Source organism: Saccoglossus kowalevskii, unplaced genomic scaffold (genome assembly GCF_978046115.1).
Source record: "Saccoglossus kowalevskii unplaced genomic scaffold, keSacKowa6.1 SCAFFOLD_164, whole genome shotgun sequence".
NCBI lineage: Eukaryota > Metazoa > Hemichordata > Enteropneusta > Harrimaniidae > Saccoglossus > Saccoglossus kowalevskii.
Window position 1 is genome coordinate 27,839 of NW_028188666.1, and position 19,730 is coordinate 47,568.

Sequence of the window (19,730 nt, forward strand, 5' to 3'; positions counted from 1 at the left end):
ACTAAGGAAGACACGTGGTACTATACTAGGTATACTCAGGAAGACACGTGGTACTATTCCAGGTATACTAAGGAAGACACGTGGTACTATACTAGGTATACTCAGGAAGACACGTGGTACTATACTAGGTATACTAAGGAAGACACGTTTTACTATACAAGGTATACTAAGGAAGACACGTGGTACTATACAAGGTATACTAAGGAAGACACGTGGTACTATTCCAGGTATACTAAGGAAGACACGTGGTACTATACTAGGTATACTCAGGAAGACACGTTGTACTATACTAGGTATACTAAGGAAGACACGTTTTACTATACAAGGTATACTAAGGAAGACACGTGGTACTATACAAGGTATACTAAGGAAGACACGTGGTACTATTCCAGGTATACTCAGGAAGACACGTTGTACTATACTAGGTATACTCAGGAAGACACGTTGTACTATACTCGGTATACTAAGGATGATACGTGGTACTATACTCGGTATACTAAGGATGACACGTGGTACTATACTAGGTATACTAAGGAAGACACGTGGTACTATACTAGGTATACTAAGGAAGACACGTGGTATTATACTAGGTATACTAAGGAAGACACGTGGTACTATACTAGGTATACTAAGGAAGACACGTGGTATTATACTAGGTATACTAAGGAAGACACGTTGTACTATACTAGGTGTACTAAGGAAGACACGTTGTACTATACTCGGTATACTAAGGATGATACGTGGTACTATACTCGGTATACTAAGGATGACACGTGGTACTATACTAGGTATACTAAGGAAGACACGTGGTACTATACTAGGTATACTAAGGAAGACACGTGGTACTATACTAGGTATACTAAGGAAGACACGTTGTACTATACTAGGTATACTAAGGAAGACACGCGATACTATTCCAGGTATACTAAGGAAGGCACGTGGTACTATACTAGGTATATTAAGGAAGACACGTGGTACTATACTAGGTATACTAAGGAAGACACGTGGTACTATACTAGGTATACTAAGGAAGACACGTTGTACCATACTAGGTATACTAAGGAAGACACGTGGTACTATACTAGGTATACTAAGGAAGACACGTGGTACTATACTAGGTATACTAAGGAAGACACGTTGTACCATACTAGGTATACTAAGGAAGACACGCGATACTATTCCAGGTATACTCAGGAAGACACATTGTACTAAACTAGGTATACTCAGGAAGACACGTTGTACTATACTCGGTATTCTAAGGATGATACGTGGTACTATACTCGGTATACTAAGGATGACACGTGGTACTATACTAGGTATACTAAGGAAGACACGTGGTACTATACTAGGTATACTCAGGAAGACACGTTTTACTATACTAGGTATACTCAGGAAGACACGTTGTACCATACTAGGTAAACTAAGGAAGACACGTTGTACTATACTAGGTATACTAAGGAAGACACGTTGAACTATACTAGGCATACTAAGGAAGAAACGTTGTACTATACTAGGTATACTAAGGAAGACACGTTGTACTATACTAGGTATACTAAGGAAGACACGTGGTACTATACTAGGTATACTAAGGAAGACACGTTGTACTATACTAGGTATACTAAGGAAGACACGTGGTACTATACTAGGTATACTAAGGGAGACACGTTGTACTATACTAGGTATACTAAGGAAGACACGTTGTACTATAATACTAGGTATACTTAGGAAGACACGTTGTACTATACTAGGTATACTAAGGGAGACACGTGGTACTATACTAGGTATACTAAGGATGACACGTTGTACTATACTAGGTATACTAAGGAAGACACGTTGTACTATACTAGGTATACTAAGGAAGACACGTGGTACTATACTAGGTATACTAAGGGAGACACGTTGTACTATACTAGGTATACTAAGGAAGACACGTTGTACTATAATACTAGGTATACTTAGGAAGACACGTTGTACTATACTAGGTATACTAAGGGAGACACGTGGTACTATACTAGGTATACTAAGGATGACACGTTGTACTATACTCGGTATACTAAGGATGATACGTGGTACTATACTCGGTATACTAAGGATGACACGTGGTACTATACTAGGTATACTAAGGAAGACACGTGGTACTATACTAGGTATACTAAGGAAGACACGTGGTATTATACTAGGTATACTAAGGTAGACACGTTGTACTATACTAGGTGTACTAAGGAAGACACGTTGTACTATACTCGGTATACTAAGGATGATACGTGGTACTATACTCGGTATACTAAGGATGACACGTGGTACTATACTAGGTATACTAAGGAAGACACGTGGTACTATACTAGGTATACTAAGGAAGACACGTGGTACTATACTAGGTATACTAAGGAAGACACATTGTACTATACTAGGTATACTAAGGAAGACACGCGATACTATTCCAGGTATACTAAGGAAGGCACGTGGTACTATACTAGGTATACTCAGGAAGACACGTTGTACTAAACTAGGTATACTCAGGAAGACACGTTGTACTATACTCGGTATTCTAAGGATGATACGTGGTACTATACTCGGTATACTAAGGATGACACGTGGTACTATACTAGGTATACTAAGGAAGACACGTGGTACTATACTAGGTATACTCAGGAAGACACGTTTTACTATACTAGGTATACTCAGGAAGACACGTTGTACCATACTAGGTAAACTAAGGAAGACACGTTGTACTATACTAGGTATACTAAGGAAGACACGTTGAACTATACTAGGCATACTAAGGAAGAAACGTTGTACTATACTAGGTATACTAAGGAAGACACGTTGTACTATACTAGGTATACTAAGGAAGACACGTGGTACTATACTAGGTATACTAAGGAAGACACGTTGTACTATACTAGGTATACTAAGGAAGACACGTGGTACTATACTAGGTATACTAAGGGAGACACGTTGTACTATACTAGGTATACTAAGGAAGACACGTTGTACTATAATACTAGGTATACTTAGGAAGACACGTTGTACTATACTAGGTATACTAAGGGAGACACGTGGTACTATACTAGGTATACTAAGGATGACACGTTGTACTATACTAGGTATACTAAGGAAGACACGTTGTACTATACTAGGTATACTAAGGAAGACACGTGGTACTATACTAGGTATACTAAGGGAGACACGTTGTACTATACTAGGTATACTAAGGAAGACACGTTGTACTATAATACTAGGTATACTTAGGAAGACACGTTGTACTATACTAGGTATACTAAGGGAGACACGTGGTACTATACTAGGTATACTAAGGATGACACGTTGTACTATACTAGGTATACTAAGGATGACACGTGGTACTATACTAGGTATACTAAGGAAGACACGTTGTACTATACTAGGTATACTAAGGAAGACACGTGGTACTATACTAGGTATATTAAGGAAGACACGTGGTACTATACTAGGTACTTAGGAAAACACGTTGTACTATTCCAGGTACAGCAGGCGGCAGTCGTCGTGCCGCGTCCTATTTGATATGGGACTCATAGCGACGTATACAACGCGTGTAAAATGCATTGTATACCACGCTTTAAGCGATGAATTGATGCATACAAACTACAATGGGTCTTTCAACTATGAGGGCAGCATACACAATATCGACATAATTTTATACAGTACAATGAAACAATTAGATGCAGACTGGACTTTGTACAGCTCGTGATATCACGCAGTGTGGACTTTAAAATGGACGACGTAACAATGGCAGGTGAGACTTCGTTCACTATTTTTTTTTTTACATTTAATTGTTGAAATTAACACACAATTCTGCATTATTATAGTGAACCGCCAATAATGAACAATATTGCCGAGATTCGACTATAATCACCTTTTGTCAGCTTACAACTGTGTGTCAATATTTAAAATAATTGCTCGCTATTGCTAAAGTAACATCAATATCGAACCCGCCCACTGTTTTAAAGAGGAAACTGACGTGGCAGCCAGCATTTAACATATGAGACGGCCACATTCATTTTAGGGTGTAAATATAAGTTAATTTTAATGTAATTTTAAAAAATCTCGTTATTGATTCATGTAATTCGTAATTGATTAAAAATTTGAAATGATGATATGGTCGACAGTTGCTAATTAAACGAAGGATTATGGATTTGACCGGATAAGTTGGAACTTACTTCTTCATTTTTATACATTGCAATTCATAGCGGCGCTTTAGTCGACAGCTACCATTAATCATATAACACGAATTATTTACTGCAATATATTTGCTGACAGAAAACAGCTGTCGTATCTTAGATAAGATAAGATAGATTTTCATTTGGAATGTACCAAAGAAACTTCGAGTAATGTCCAATAACAACAACAACAACAACAACAACAACAATCTTTATTTTAGAAAACATACATAGGCCGGCGCACTTTGACGTCTGAGAGGTTTGTTTGCTACCATCAGACACAAGTCTGACTGTTGTGATAACATTTCGTGTTAGTTGTTTTACAACACTTTGTCATTTGAACTATGTTCTGGGGATACTATCTGTACGATTGCAACGAATTCAGCAGCATGAAACCAAGCCATTACGCACTTTGACGTCTGAGAGGTTTGTTTGCTACCATCAAACACAAGTCTGACTGTTGTGATAACATTTCGTGTTAGTTGTTTTACAACACTTTGTCATTTGAACTATGTTCTGGGGATACTATCTGTACGATTGCAACGAATTCAGCAGCATGAAACCAAGCCATTATACTTCGTAAAACGTAGAGAAGTATGTCCTGCTCGCAGCCGCAGTTTTGTTGTTGTTTTTCAGTCAAGTTTACTGACGGCCAAGCAACTAGTACTCTTATTGAGTATTAATTCTGCGGCTCCAACTGAAATAATTTAATGGTGTTTTTTGTGTGATTTTTGACACGATATTTCTGAGTAAAGATTAACTGTCAGAAATGTTCATGGGAACGAGGCTAACCTTCTGAATATAAATGCTGATATCAATCACAATCAAGTGTGTGGTTTAATGCGAAATTCAAAGACAAGTACAAGTAAGTTTTGATTTAGCAATAATAACAAATTGGTCAGTTTATACTTCTTTTTAAGTACCTTAATTAAATTTCTTAACATGGGTATGTATCAATAACAATGCAATGCTATATCTGGAAGTAATAAAATAAATGGTATTCAAATTGGTCCAAATCAAGTGAAATACACTGCTTATGCAGATGATCTCACCACTTTTGTCCGAGACTTGGCCTCAGCTACGGAACTATTTTGCAAATTGGACAGTTTTAGTGCTGTATCTGGGCTGAAGGTAAATGCGGATAAAACAGAAGCAATGTGGATAGGTAGCTGGAGACACCGAAAAGACAAACTTTTAAAATTAAAATGGTGTTCAGATTGTGTTAAAATTGTATATATTTTTCATATAACGATGATCTTGCGACTTCAATGAATTGTGAAGAATATATTGTGCCAGTTGGAAAGCTTTTAAATTTTTGGGTTTGTCATAATTTATCTTTACGCGGTAAAATACAAGTTATTCGATTTATAGCTATTTCCAAACTCCTGTATACTTTTAACTTTATTTCCGTGCCTACATCAGTATTAGTTAAACTCAACTCGATGTTTTATAATTTCCTCTGGAACGGTCCTGATAAGATCGCCAGAAACACTGTGATTGGTAATATGTTAATAGGGGTGGCTATGCCGGATTTACTGAGCATGTATTTTGGAGCAGAAGCAAATTGGGTTAAAACTTTAAGGTTTTTTGATAAAAATTACCACCCATAGAAACAAGTTTTTGATTGGTATCTTAATTCGGTAGGTGGAGCATTTTTTTGTTCCAGTGTAATTTTAATAGGGAAATGTTACCGATAAATTTGCCACCCTTTTACGAGTCTGTTCTTCGTGCATGGTCGTCAGGAAATTTACATAAACTCCCGGGAAATCTTCAAGAAATCGCAAGTGAGATTATTTGGAACAATCAAAATATTATTATTCAAGGAAAATCTATCTTTTATAGAGAATTGTATAACATAGGTATAGTTTATATTACAGATTTTTATGATAAGAATGGTAAAATTCTGTCTTGGGATCTATTGGTTAATCGTTTGGAAGCCACGGCAATTTTTTTAAAATGGTTTGGTCTTGTGGATGCAATTCCAAAAAACTTGGCATATAAATGTTCTTATGTTGTTAGACCCACTCTCCCAGTAAGTGTTCCTAGTGATGGTAAAATTATAGTTATTTGCAAAATGTCTACGAGAATATTTACCCAAATACTAGTTACAAGGACCCCCCCCCGAAAAGCGAAATATACTATCAAAATTTGTTTCCTACTATAACTTTAGACTGGATAAAATTGTATGCACTTTCCACAGCTATATGGATTTATCTGTAGACTGCTAATATTCAAAGGAGCTTTGGGGTAAATTATTTCATAACTGGGGATTTTTTTTAAATTTAGACAGTCTTCCAGATATACATCAATTACTACTTGGGGATGGAAATTTTAGTACTATTACAAATCAGGTTATATTGCTTGCTAAACACTGATAGATGCCAAGATATCTTACCCAGTTTCATAGTATTAAAACATTTAGTGTTGAATATTGATAAAATTGAAAATTATATTGCAACTCGTAAAAATATTATGGAGCAGCATGTTAATAAATGGGGTGATTTTCCAATCGAATAAGTAAAATTTTATGTTCTTTACTTTACTCCGATATTTTTTTTTATCTGTGATTGTGTTGTGATTATTAGTTATGTTTCTTTTTCATGCGTTGGTAATTGAATAAAAAAAGGTACTTCTTAGAAACAAATCTCTACAATTTTAACTTACGTGTCTAACCCTTCTAATCTTTGACAATGAACTCCGAAGCTTTGGCTGTTCAGATAAGTACCTTATGATAAAGAAAATATCTTGTAATGTTAAATAAAACGAACTGCAAACACGCTTCGGTTTCAACATTTGGCAGTTATTCAAATGAGCTGCCTTATTGTTATATTCATGTAAACAGTAGTACAATGGTTAAAATAGATGCCGTCTGTAATCGTGAAACATTGAAAAATTAGTGCACTGGGAAGGGCACATTGAATAGCCGCATTCCAGGCTATACACTCGTGCATTTACTAGCTGACCTCTAAACAGTCGGTATCGAATATTGCACGATCACACGAGATTTGATAAATCACGTGGGTTTAGGGATGTTTGTACTAGTGACCCAAAGTGGTCACAGTATCTCATCACAACTATGACGATGTTGATGAGAAAGCCATTTCTACCATTGTTTAACTTTAATTATTGGTGTTCATGTAGAAATTTATATATAAATTTAATTTAATTTAATGTTACATTCAAGTTCACTTGCAGGAAGTGTTTTTTTTTACAATGTTGGCATGTGGCAATAATTAAAATAACATTAAACATATTACTAGATTATGGAAAAAAATGTATCAATAACAGTCTGTATAAACTCCATGAAGTTTCTGAAGACTGGTATTTCAATGCGTTTTACAATTGTACATCAACAACTCGTAGAATTTTTACACAGTTATTTTATATTTATATCGACCGACAAAAAGAAATATGTTTAGGGCGGTGGTCGGTGTGCGACATTTGTGTTGATAAACATTGATTTTCCCACAATCCAATGCGCTCTTCTAATGGAAATCACAAAGGTGAGGTTTGATATGGGCACGACATGCACTAATTACCGCCGGTGACTCCTTCTATACCTTACAATCACCTACAAATATCTAATTAAAGCTTGGTAACGTCTCAGTTTGTACTCGTTGAACTGCGTAGCAGTCAAAGGCGCCATGTTTGTCTATGGGAGAACTATATACTAGTAATTCGCGCATGCTTGGCGCGACGACTACCGCCCTTTACGTGATTTATTGACGATTGGTTTGAGGTAAATTTTGTCTAAACAAGGTAGAAGATGATAAAATATATGTTTGATTTTTATATTAACATGTATTGTTTCATCTGTAGCAGACCAGCAGAAAGCAGCAGTATCAGCCACACCTGCATCGCCGCCAAAGGTATATTGGATGTAGTAGACTTAACAGTCACTATTTTATACATTTTTTGTTTATTGTCTAGTTTGGTGGCATTTGTCTATCTGCATGCAATGGATATGTTTCCCATTCAAAATAGAAAAAAAAAACAGTACACCCAAAAAACAGTTTTTTTTAAAAAAAAAAAAGTTAGGATACGTGTTTATAACAGCAGACCGCTCACTTTGATTTCTGGATAGTCGCCTTTGCGCGCAAACAATAAATATTGACATAATTTGCATAAGTAGGCCTACTTAGCAACGGGAACAACGCACGCATGCCCTGTCTCTGTGATCATTCTATATTAGTACAGAGGGGGGGGGGCAAGGGTTATTTTCGTTCAACGTAATTGCAATATTTTTTTGTTCGTACAACGTAAATTGAAAAAATAAATTCTATAATTCTGTAATCACAGGCTAGACGTACAATGTAATCAATTAAATATTTTTTCGTACACTGTAAAAATGTGTCATTTTTCTCGGTCAGTACAAGAATTTACATCCAAATAAAAAAATCGTCAGGAATAATCCAAGGAAATTACATTTTAGAAACTGTAAAACGACTAGATGACACAATTCACTGCAAAATTGAATGTCAATACGTAAAAGTCCCTCTAACCGAATGAAGAGCATTACGAGGGTAATATGCGCATACGTCTCTACACACGGCGCAGCAATGGTGGATAATTTGAGTCGGAGAGTTCTTCGGACCATTCAATGTTCCATTTTTTATCACTATAAACTGTAAAAACGTATTTTTTTCTTTGTAAATTGTAAAAAGCCCTTTTTATTTCCCGTAAAACTGTACCAGCTACCCTCCTTGCTCCCCCTCAGTACATGTGTGTGACACATCCAAAAATTAGCGCTCCTTGAAATTGTTATCAGGATTATTATTAGAAATGAAGAGAAGGAAGGGACCAAAAAGAAAAATATGACCCCAATGTCCGAAAAAGCAAAACATCGTCTAAAAAAAATAAAAAAACATCGATCGTGGGACTCATGAGTCCAGCCACAGTCCCTCTATATATATATATAAGAGCATGGACGTACTAGACGTACTGTTGTCCAGCGAAAGTTCAGACTCCGACGATACTGCTGTGACGGTGCAAAATTTATCTACATGTAGCTCAGACATTGAAGAACCAGAAGAAGCGCATATTAAAACCTTACAGCATGTGCATTCTTGCTAAAAAAAATAATCGGTCACGGTGGTCGCGGTGCTCAAGCTGCAACGACGGGCATTTGAAATTAACTTCTGAAAACGGTTTTCTTCGGCCACGCATGTTGTTATTATTTGAATACGATCGATGCTTCTCGAGAAAATGATCGCGGCAAATGATGACCCAAATCAAGAAACGTGTAAATCACCTCACTCCTTATACGGAGTGTCCCCGCCCAATTATGACGTCAAATGTTCAGAGATGAACTGTATTGCATGTTTACTTCCTGTATACCAAACAGGATTATTTTTCACAGGCCGGCTTCGGGTATGGCAAGGTACTTTTTTTACACACGTTGTCCCAAACGACAAATTATTTCTCACAATAAAATTTTAATATCCAGTAAGGAACTGAGATATAAATACAATTGAATAATCGTTATGCCAGTCCCGGGTGCCACTCGGCTTGACCGACCAGCTAGCACGTATGCATTTACAAAGCACGTTTTATTTTATTTATTTTACGATATGATCATTGTTGGTAACTTTTACATTGCGTAGAAAACACGCGGTGATTCGAACTGATCACAGTTGGCCCATATTAAAACTTGCAACAGCTGCCACAATGAACTCAGTCGTGCGGTTCCCGGTTACTGGGGTAGTAATCATAATCTCTCACTTATGTCCAGTCAACAAACAACCTTTGTATGCGCAAAAGATTATGTAATTTATCAGTTGTAACTGTACAACTCTATCTAGGTGAACGAGTCTCGTCAGTGGTGTTGAGCCTGTTTTACGTTGAATATCGACGATACGCCGCGGCGTGATCACTTTGTAACTTGAACCACACAACCTGTAAAATAGAAGTATACCCTTCGCCCGAGTGTAAATTTTTTCTCAAATGACGTCCCACACTGAAAATATTGATCAGTTTGTTTAGTGGAAAGGTTATTTGCCGTTTCTGCTAAATGAAAGCGGACTAATTAGTGAACTACATTATAGAGTACGCTGCGTTCCCTGGGTATCGCATTCGCTTGAATTTTGCATTGGCTGTTCTACCGAAAGTGTCGAACAAACGTGTGAGAGCGTTATCGTAACAATGGCCGCTGGCGACTCGCGTTTTAACTCAAAGTAAATTACGTGTAATTCGGTGACTGTGGTCCAACACTTCAAGCTAGTGTCATGAAAATAACGCAACACGCTAGGAAAAAATCTTGTCACCCGATTGGATGGGACACCTCATGGTTAACATTACGTTGTTTGTTACTCCTCTAACTAGTTTCAGTTTTTTCTTTTTCTTAGTTTTAATTTTCCTTCCTTTTTCCATTATGTAATGTAATATTTTGTGTTGTATGTCTATTATTGAAACGAAATAAAAATATTGTTTAAATAAAAAAAAAAGTGCTGATTTTTTAAAAAATAACATTTTTTGTTTATTTACTTAGCAATTGAATTAGATCAAAAATGACCCAGAAAGTGTGAAACATGAGCCTTTAAAGTTAATAAAATATATAGTTTACTATAGTTCATGACAATTGTTATAGTATATGAAAATATCAAGCCTAATTATAATATCCCTGTTAAGTCTACTACATCCTTATTAAATACGTTAATTGATATATTAACTTTTTACGTCTCTCCTCATTTTTGTAGTCACATTACCTACAGTATATTGTCATGCATGTCACTATTGTTTTCTGAAGATATTCTAATTCATCAACTATTACAATATTACGATACAAAGTACATGGCACTTTGGTATCTACAAAATTTAAAACACATAAAAAAACAAAACCACCGAAATAGTAATCACAGTGTGGTAGACAAAGATACCTTCATAGCTCAATATTGTTTTTTTGAACCCAGTCGGGAGATAACATATCGTCACATCTATGCTATTGCACTCGGTTCATATCATTTTGAGTTTCATTACGTAATGCAACACAAAACTGATGCATCTTTTAAACTTCCAGTTTATTAACGACCCTATTCATGGTTTAATCGAACTCGGTCATGTGTACATGAAAATAATCGACACACCAGAGTTTCAACGTCTGAGAAATATCAAGCAGCTTGGAGGGTGTAGTTACGTATATCCTGGGGCTGTTCACACGAGATTTGAGCACAGTATCGGGTAAGTAGATTGTGGTTCACACGAGATTTGAACACAGTATTGGGTAAGTAGCTGGTGGTTGACACGAGATTTGAACACAGTATTGGGTAAGTAGATGGTGGTTCACACGAGATTTGATCACGTATTGGGTAATTAGATAGTGGTTCACACGAGATTTGAACACAGTGTTGGGTAAGGAGATAGTGGTTCACACGAGATTTGAACACACCATTGGGTAAGTAGATGGTGGTTCACACGAGATTTGAACACAGTATTAGGTAATTAGATGGTGGTTCACACGAGATTTGAACACAGTATTGGGTAAGTAGATGGTGGTTCATACGAGATTTGAACACTGTATTGGGTAAGTTGATGGTAGTTCACACAAGATTTGATCACGTATTGGGTAAGTAGATGGTTGTTCACGCGAGATTTGAACACAGTATTGGGTAAGTAGATGATGGTTCACACAAGATTTGATCACGTATTGGGTAAGTAGATGGTGGCTCACGCAAGATTTGAGCACAGTATTGGGTAAGTAGATGGTTGTTCATACGATATTTGAACACAGCATTGGGTAAGTAGATGGTGGTTCACGCGAGATTTGAACACAGTATTGGGTAAGTAGCTGGTGGCTCACACGAGATTTGATCACAGTATTGGGTAAGTAGATGATGGTTGACGCGAGATTTGAATACAGTATTAGGTAAGTAGATGGTGGTTGACACGAGATTTGAATACAGTATTAGGTAAGTAGATGGTGGTTCATACGAGATTTGAACACAATATTGGGTAAGTTGATGGTAGCTCACACAAAATTTGATCACGTATTGGGTAAGTAGATGGTGGCTCACACTAGATTTGAACACAGTATTGAGTAAGTAGATGGTGGTTCCCATGGGATTTGAACACAGCATTGAGTAAGTAGATGGTGGTTCATACGAGATTTGAACACAGTATTGAGTAAGTAGATGGTGGTTCCGACGGGATTTGAACACAGCATTGGGTAAGTAGTTGGTGGTTCATACGAGACTGATTTGAATACAATATTGGGTTAAGTAGATGGTGGTTCATACGAGATTTGAATACAGTATTGTTGGGTTAGTACTGATACTAATAATGAGTGAATAGACCATTTCCCGTTCCCTGCGAGAGTTCAACAAACGCGAAAGTTTTTTGGGAGGTATTTCCGAGCTGAATAATGTGTTATACGCATTTGACAACAATCATCCATGATGAAGTAAGGGTTAGGTCAACGCCATATTCACCCCTCTGAAAGTACATCGACATGGAGCTAAAAAAATGAGATTCATATTTATATACAAACGTGCGGTTTGCGCCTTTCACGCAATACGCGAGATCTCGCAGTGAACGGAAATTATCTATTGTCCCTAGAGATGTCGCTAGCATAAATACTTAAAGGGCGGCAGTCGTCGTGCCGCGTCCTGTTCGATATGGGACTCATAGCGTCGTAAACAACGCGTGTAAAATACATTGTTTATTTACATGAAATTCGAACACGCGCTGCGCGACGACCACCGCGTTTTAAGTTTAAAACGGGACAAGTTAAGGGATGACGTCAAAAGATCGATGTCGGATAAAAAGCTTATTTGCTTTAGTTTGGGGGTGGGGGGTTTTGACCTCAAAAAGTTTCCATCCTACAAAAACGATTTTATTTTTTAATGAAGTAAAAAAAACCTTGGAGTATTTGTAGTTCGTTTTTCTCTATCCAATCATAGACAAAAATAACAGAAAATGAAAAAAAAAACATCCAAGACGAGAAAATGGTTTGGTCCGAGTGTAAATATGTGCGTCAAATGAGGTCAATTTCTGGTCATGGAACTAGAGCATGCGCAGAAACCAGAAAAGTTGTTTGCCCATGCGTATATTCCGCTTCATTATTACAACCAACTGCTATGCCATACTACTGTCCGATTATCAATTTGTATTTAATGGTGAATGTAGTCTGACGCCATGATCAATATTTATCAATTAAGTTTCAGTGGGGGGTGGGGGGATTTGGGAAAAACTAAAAGAATTAAGTTTTTTATCCGACATCGATCTTTTGACGTCGTACCTAAATGCAAATAATATTGATTTATGGTGGTGCCACATGTGGAGGAAGGAGTGCTCACTCTTGAACTGATATAACCTTATGGCTGAATGCCTTATGTTAACGTTTGTATGTCTTTTTTTCTGTATCGACCGCCCTCAGGGGGTGGCACTCACCTGGATTTTGGTGGCAGTGCTCCGTGGCCCGTTAAGAACTAAAAAAGTATGACGTTGAGGGCGCTTTCGCCAAAACAAATGACGAGCCTGCGCAGCAGTGGAATTGACTGATGTTATAATGTAATGTTTTCTCAGTCGTTTCTTATGTGTAGAGTTTTTATGATATTATTTCTAATTTGTTTGCTATTGTAATGATATTAATAGGACTTTAATTGTTCAATTATATAGGACGTGCCATATAGCATTACAACTTATCGAGCATTTGGAGAAAATTGTGAAAATCACCAAGGAAGACAAACTGTGTGTTGGAATTGCAGCGCTTTGTCATGATCTGGGTACGATTACTTAAAGGGCGGCAGTCGACGTGTCGCGTTCTGTTCGATATGGGACTCATAGCGACGTATACAACGCGTGTAAAATCCATTGTTTATTTACATGGAATTCGAACACGCGCTTTAATATACATAACGATACCCAGAACAAAACATTTTCTGTAGAACATAAAATTGCATATTATAGTTGAAAAATATCGTTTCAGGACATGGGCCGTTTTCTCATCTTTTTGATCGAGGTGTAATCCCGAGGATAAATAAGGAGAACCCCACCCAGGTAAATGAGTCAATACCGTGAATAACGAGATCCCGTCAACATATGTGAGATCTAGCTTATTGCGAAAGGCTTGAACCGCAAACATTTGATTTGATTTTCAACTTGACATTCTTTTTTTATGATTGAATGTCGAAATATCGATTTTTCATAGGGGAATATAGCGTTGAGATACTCCTACTTTATGAATCTTAAAGGCGGTGGTCGTCGCACTGCGTCCTGCTCGATATGGGGATCATAGTGATGTACACGACGCGTGTAAACTACTTTACACGAAATTCGACCACACCTGCGCGACCACCGCCCTTTGATCACCATCAAATGTTCATAACACATTATTAAGCATGATAATATCTCAAAAATTCTACCGCGTTTGTCGATACTCACGCGATGTCACTACGACCTCTATTTGTCCTGTTTTTACGTTCGATCTCACGCATAACACGGGATCTCGTAGTAAACTGAAAATGGTGTATTACCAAATATAGATACTAAATTATATCCGGGAATTATATATCATGTCTTTCTAAAAGAGACATATGTGTAAGTAAAATGTCATGTCATACATTTTTTTATGATAATAGCAAGCGGCTAGTCATTTTGGTTATGTGTAATGTGAACATCCACACATTTCACACTTACGCGTACCACAAGAGTCATTTGTGTTTGGTATATTGCATCGCTTGCAAAATTAGGGGGAACACGCATCTCATGTAATACTTTTAAAATCACTTTGATATAAATTTAACACTTTTCTATTTTGGGTGTTGTGTATTCATTCATTGTGTAAAGGGTTTCCAGCCCAATAAATATGGCTGGAAAATGTCAGTGATGAACAAATTTGGATTATTTAAAGCGGGAGGCTCGTCACCTGCGCAAGCGCTGGAATTGAGTCCCAAGCGACGATAACAACATACGCTAAGAACGCGAAGGCTCATGGGTAGACGCGTGTTTGTAAACAATGACACGCTATGACCGCCTGAGGCATGCGCAGGTGACGACCCTCCCGCTTTAATCATGCTGTTTTCAATTTTGAAAGACAATATTTAAGTCAACAATGCACGAAATTCAGAAATATATGCACACGTATTAACGTAATGGTGTCACGTGATTTACTCTCATCCAGCATGAAATGTACTCGATCAAAATATTTGATCGTATGATGGAAAACGGGTTAATAAAAAAATACATCAAAGACGCCGGATACGAAATGGAAGCCAAGTATGATCATTACCATTGTATTAAAGAAATGATCTACGGACCATTTGATGAGAAAACACTTAAAAGGGTAAGCTTCGCAATCGCCGATTCCATGTTTACGTGTGCGCAGTAAGATGAAGGGGCATACACCATCATAAAATATGAAATGTTAAAAGCATTTCACTATGCTACCAAATTAGTTTGGTCTCATCTGAGGCACATCAAACATAATTTATTCACCTTTATGTACTGATTTCTATTAAGTGAGAAAATACTATAAAACAAAAGTATCAGAGTAATATAAAATTTATTACAGACACCGGAATACAAATTCGTGGATAAGGAGAAACGTTTTCTTTATGAGGTGAGCAATTTATGAAGTGTATTTGATCTACCTGTTCGGAGAAGCAAAGATTATTTATAACATGACCGGCTTACATGCTTCGTCAGTGGCAAGACCGTATTTTTAAATGTATACACACTGTATACTCTCCTCAGATTATTTTTTTCCGTCTCGACTTCAGTCTTAAATTAGTCAATAATATTGAATAAACTGAACTTTCATAATTTGATTATCTACAGCATACTTATGAATGATCTTCACACGGTATTACTATCGTGAGATTCACGTTTGAGACGATTAGTGCTGTTAGTTATTGATAAGTGTGTTTGCTTATACTACATAGGAGACTCAATGACATAATATATATGAACCACGGGGAAATTTAAATTTGTCTCTCGTTCAAGAAACGTACTTATTTTATTCCTGGAATATTCAACAATTTCCCTGTCAATACATTTTGCGATATTCAAATATATATATATATATATATATATATATATATATATAACCAGATTGTGTCAAACGAAGCGACTGGCGACTGGCATTGATGTGGACAAGTGGGATTATTTTGCACGTGACTGCTATTACCTTGGTATCCATAACAACTTTGACTACAAACGTTTCATAAAGTTTGCAAGAGTAATAGAACACGAGGGATATAACCGCATATGCTTCAGACACAAGGTATGTAAATAAGGTGATACCTAATCGTAACAACTGTCATGTTCTGGCTTTAGGGCTTTAGTAGCAATTAAAAAGCACCACATATGGACATTATTTTGCATTTTTTTGACTCCGAGAAACAATTTCTTCTTTTTTGTTGTTTGCTGTAGGAAGAGCACAATGTATATGAAATGTTCCATACACGATACAGGTTATACAGACAAGCTTACTTCCACAGAGCTACAACTGGTATTGAAGAGATGTAAGTAAGAAATGAATGAATGAATGAATGAATAAATAAATAAATAAATAAATAAATAAATAAATAAATAAATAAATAAATAAATAAATAAATAAATAAATAAATAAATAAATAAATAAATAAATAAATAAATAAATAAATAAATAAATAAATAAATAAATAAATAAATAAATAAATAAATAAATAAATAAATAAATAAATAAATAAATAAATAAATAAATAAATAAATAAATAAATAAATAAATAAATAAATAAATAAATAAATAAATAAATAAATAAATAAATAAATAAATAAATAAATAAATAAATAAATAAATAAATAAATAAATAAATAAATAAATAAATAAATAAATAAATAAATAAATAAATAAATAAATAAATAAATAAATAAATAAATAAATAAATAAATAAATAAATAAATAAATAAATAAATAAATAAATAAATAAATAAATAAATAAATAAATAAATAAATAAATAAAAGGGTTAAATCAAGTACATTGCATTACAAATTAAATTTCTATATAGGGAATTGCATCTTCATATTTCAGGGCCTGTGTGAAAGATTAAATCCGAGTGTCATTAACCTTCACTTCAGAGGTACTAAGTTCGGGGAATTCTCCACCTTTCTATCAAACAAAAACACACAGAGAATCGAATCGTGTCACATTTGGTCTCAGCCGCGTTCTTACTCCCCCACGCCCGCCTCAAGACTCCTCGAGAGCTTGTCACGACTAACTGAGATCGGTTTTATTCACCTTCCAACTGTTAACCAATTACAGAGAAGTTAAAAGACTCTAAGGCGTGGCCTTCACATATATAGCCAATCACGCAAAGTATTCAACACGCCATAATATCTGATTAATTGTCTCTGATTCCGGGACATAACTCCCATACTTATCGGTACCTCGTTGACTTTTAACCAACTTCCATAGTCGACCATTATATCAGCAGGTTGTTTCAATCACTAATTCACTAACATAGTTTACGAATGAATCTGATCATGACAAGTTACGAGCAGGTGTGGATCATCCAGGGGTCACCAGTGATGCCGCTATAACTGCGAAAAGCGGCCTCACCGAAATACATGAAAATATAAATCATGACACCTGACCGCCTGCAAGCAAATTATTTCAAGTGATGAGAAAATGTATACTGATACAAAACACTATACTCATAACGTTTATATTATATGTGTTTTTTTTTCTTGAAGGATTGTAGATGCTATAGTTAAAGCAGCACCGTATGTGAAACTTCTAACGTCCAAAGGATATTCTACGTAAGATTAAATATGTCTTTAACATCTTCGAAACGACACGTCGACGCTGATAGTTTATCATTCAATTTGTGTTATTACTGACACTAATATTTATTTATTGTTTTTGTGACGTGTATGAGAACAAATTCTTTGTTTTTTCATATGTCAGATTTCATATGCAAACAAATGCTATTGTTGTCGGGGTTTTTACCGAGTTAGGGGAACTCAGCAATCGTAGATTGGCTCAATATGTTGGTAGGCTAGAGGTACGTACGGGAATCGTTACAGGGTGGTAAGTGTGTATACATTGAAGAGATACGAATAGTTCAGTATTCAACGGTTAGTAGATGTATTCTTAATGTACAGTAGATCCACAGCTCGGACTTGGTGATAGAACGGAGAGTTCGCAAGTCGGACGAATCACGTTCACCATTGATTCATACCATTACCTGAACTTTAATCACCTTGTAGACTAACAAACAGTATCATGTCAGTCGTGGATCGGATCTACTGTACATTAAGAATAAATCTACTGGGCGTTGTATACTGAACTATTCGTATCTCTTCAATGTATATACCCTAACTGCCCGGTATTGATTCTTGTACGTACCTCTAGCCTACCAACTTATTGAGCCAATCTACGATTGCTGAGTTCCCCAAACTCGGTAGAAATCCCGACCACACTATATATGCCACTAACTTTTTAATAGGATTGAGGAGGGAATTACCGGTGACCTTGAAGGGTATTTGGCAATGGATGACCACATCGTCACTCTGATTTTACACTCTGGAGGAACTGAGCTGAAGGAAGCAAGGGATTTACTGAAACGTGTCACGCAAAGAGATGTATACAAGTTGATTAAAAAGACTGAGCTTAAAAAGCCGGTCAAAGGAGAGGTAACTTTTTGATAATTATATTTTTATTTATTTCTAAAAGTAATAAATATTCTAAGACATAATGATGTGTGTTTTTATTGCTGGCTATAAAAAAATAATAACATGTTGCGTATCAATATTTCAATATTAGGATATTGAATCTGTTGCCAAGCACATTGTAGGATATAGTGGTGGTATCAGAGCTGATGACATCGTTTGTAAGGTAATTAAATCTTGTTCAGCAGTTAGAGGAAAAATTAAAATTTGTTTAAAATTCTCATTCAACAACATAAGGCACTTACGTGATTCAAATACGTTTTGGCAGGTTAATAAAATAAGTTTCATAAGCTCTATAAACTTAATACAATTTTCAACTAAGTTAATATGGTATGTATTTTAATAGGTTTTAGTCACCCAAGACTTTAGCATAATACTATTCGTTATATTACAATTCAACATGAGAAGAGCATGTTATGCATGTTATGCATCAAGTGGTCAGTTTTGTCAGTCATAAAGTCTGTAAAAGAGGTTAATTTTTCAGTCTTCGGTATTATTAATAGAGACCTGCATTTACTGAAAAACGATTCAACCCAACCCAAATACTAACAACAAATCTTAGTTGACATGGGAGGTAAAATATGCCATTTGATGCAAAAAGTATGATATCTCTCTTCTTCACAATCATCTATATAAAAACTATTGATATATACCACTAACTGATGTATTACAACTAGTGAAAACTAATGACGATGTCATAATAAATGTCATTCAGTGAAGAATTGTCTAGTACTGACTAGTGACGATGTCATGATAAATGATATGCTGGGAAGCTATGCTAAGGTGTAATATGGAAGACAACATGTCATTTTTTTAATATTGTAATTTGGCACTTTATTTTGTTGAATGATCTAAATAACTGTTCTTTCAACATACTACTATGT

General features: G+C 35.9%; 1 protein-coding gene across 1 annotated transcript; it reads left to right on the plus strand.

Moving 5' to 3' along the window:
• Positions 1–3,742: 3,742 nt before the first annotated feature.
• Positions 3,743–16,681, plus strand: LOC146725407 (deoxynucleoside triphosphate triphosphohydrolase SAMHD1-like). Its single transcript, XM_085496339.1, has 9 exons — positions 3,743–3,775; positions 8,019–8,068; positions 11,215–11,375; positions 13,812–13,918; positions 14,122–14,192; positions 15,316–15,477; positions 15,706–15,753; positions 16,261–16,416; positions 16,566–16,681. The coding sequence occupies exons 1-9, from the start codon at positions 3,754–3,756 to the stop codon at positions 16,659–16,661; spliced, it is 873 nt and encodes a 290-aa protein (XP_085352465.1). The 5' UTR covers positions 3,743–3,753; the 3' UTR covers positions 16,662–16,681.
• Positions 16,682–19,730: the final 3,049 nt, after the last annotated feature.

Coding starts and splice junctions, on each gene's coding strand:
- LOC146725407 (XM_085496339.1), top strand. CDS start 3,754: ATGGACGACGTAACAATGGCAG. Junction 11,376..13,811: donor AGATTTGAGCACAGTATCGG/GTAAGTAGATTG, acceptor TCAATTATATAG/GACGTGCCATATAGCATTAC. Junction 15,478..15,705: donor ATGAGAAAACACTTAAAAGG/GTAAGCTTCGCA, acceptor AATTTATTACAG/ACACCGGAATACAAATTCGT.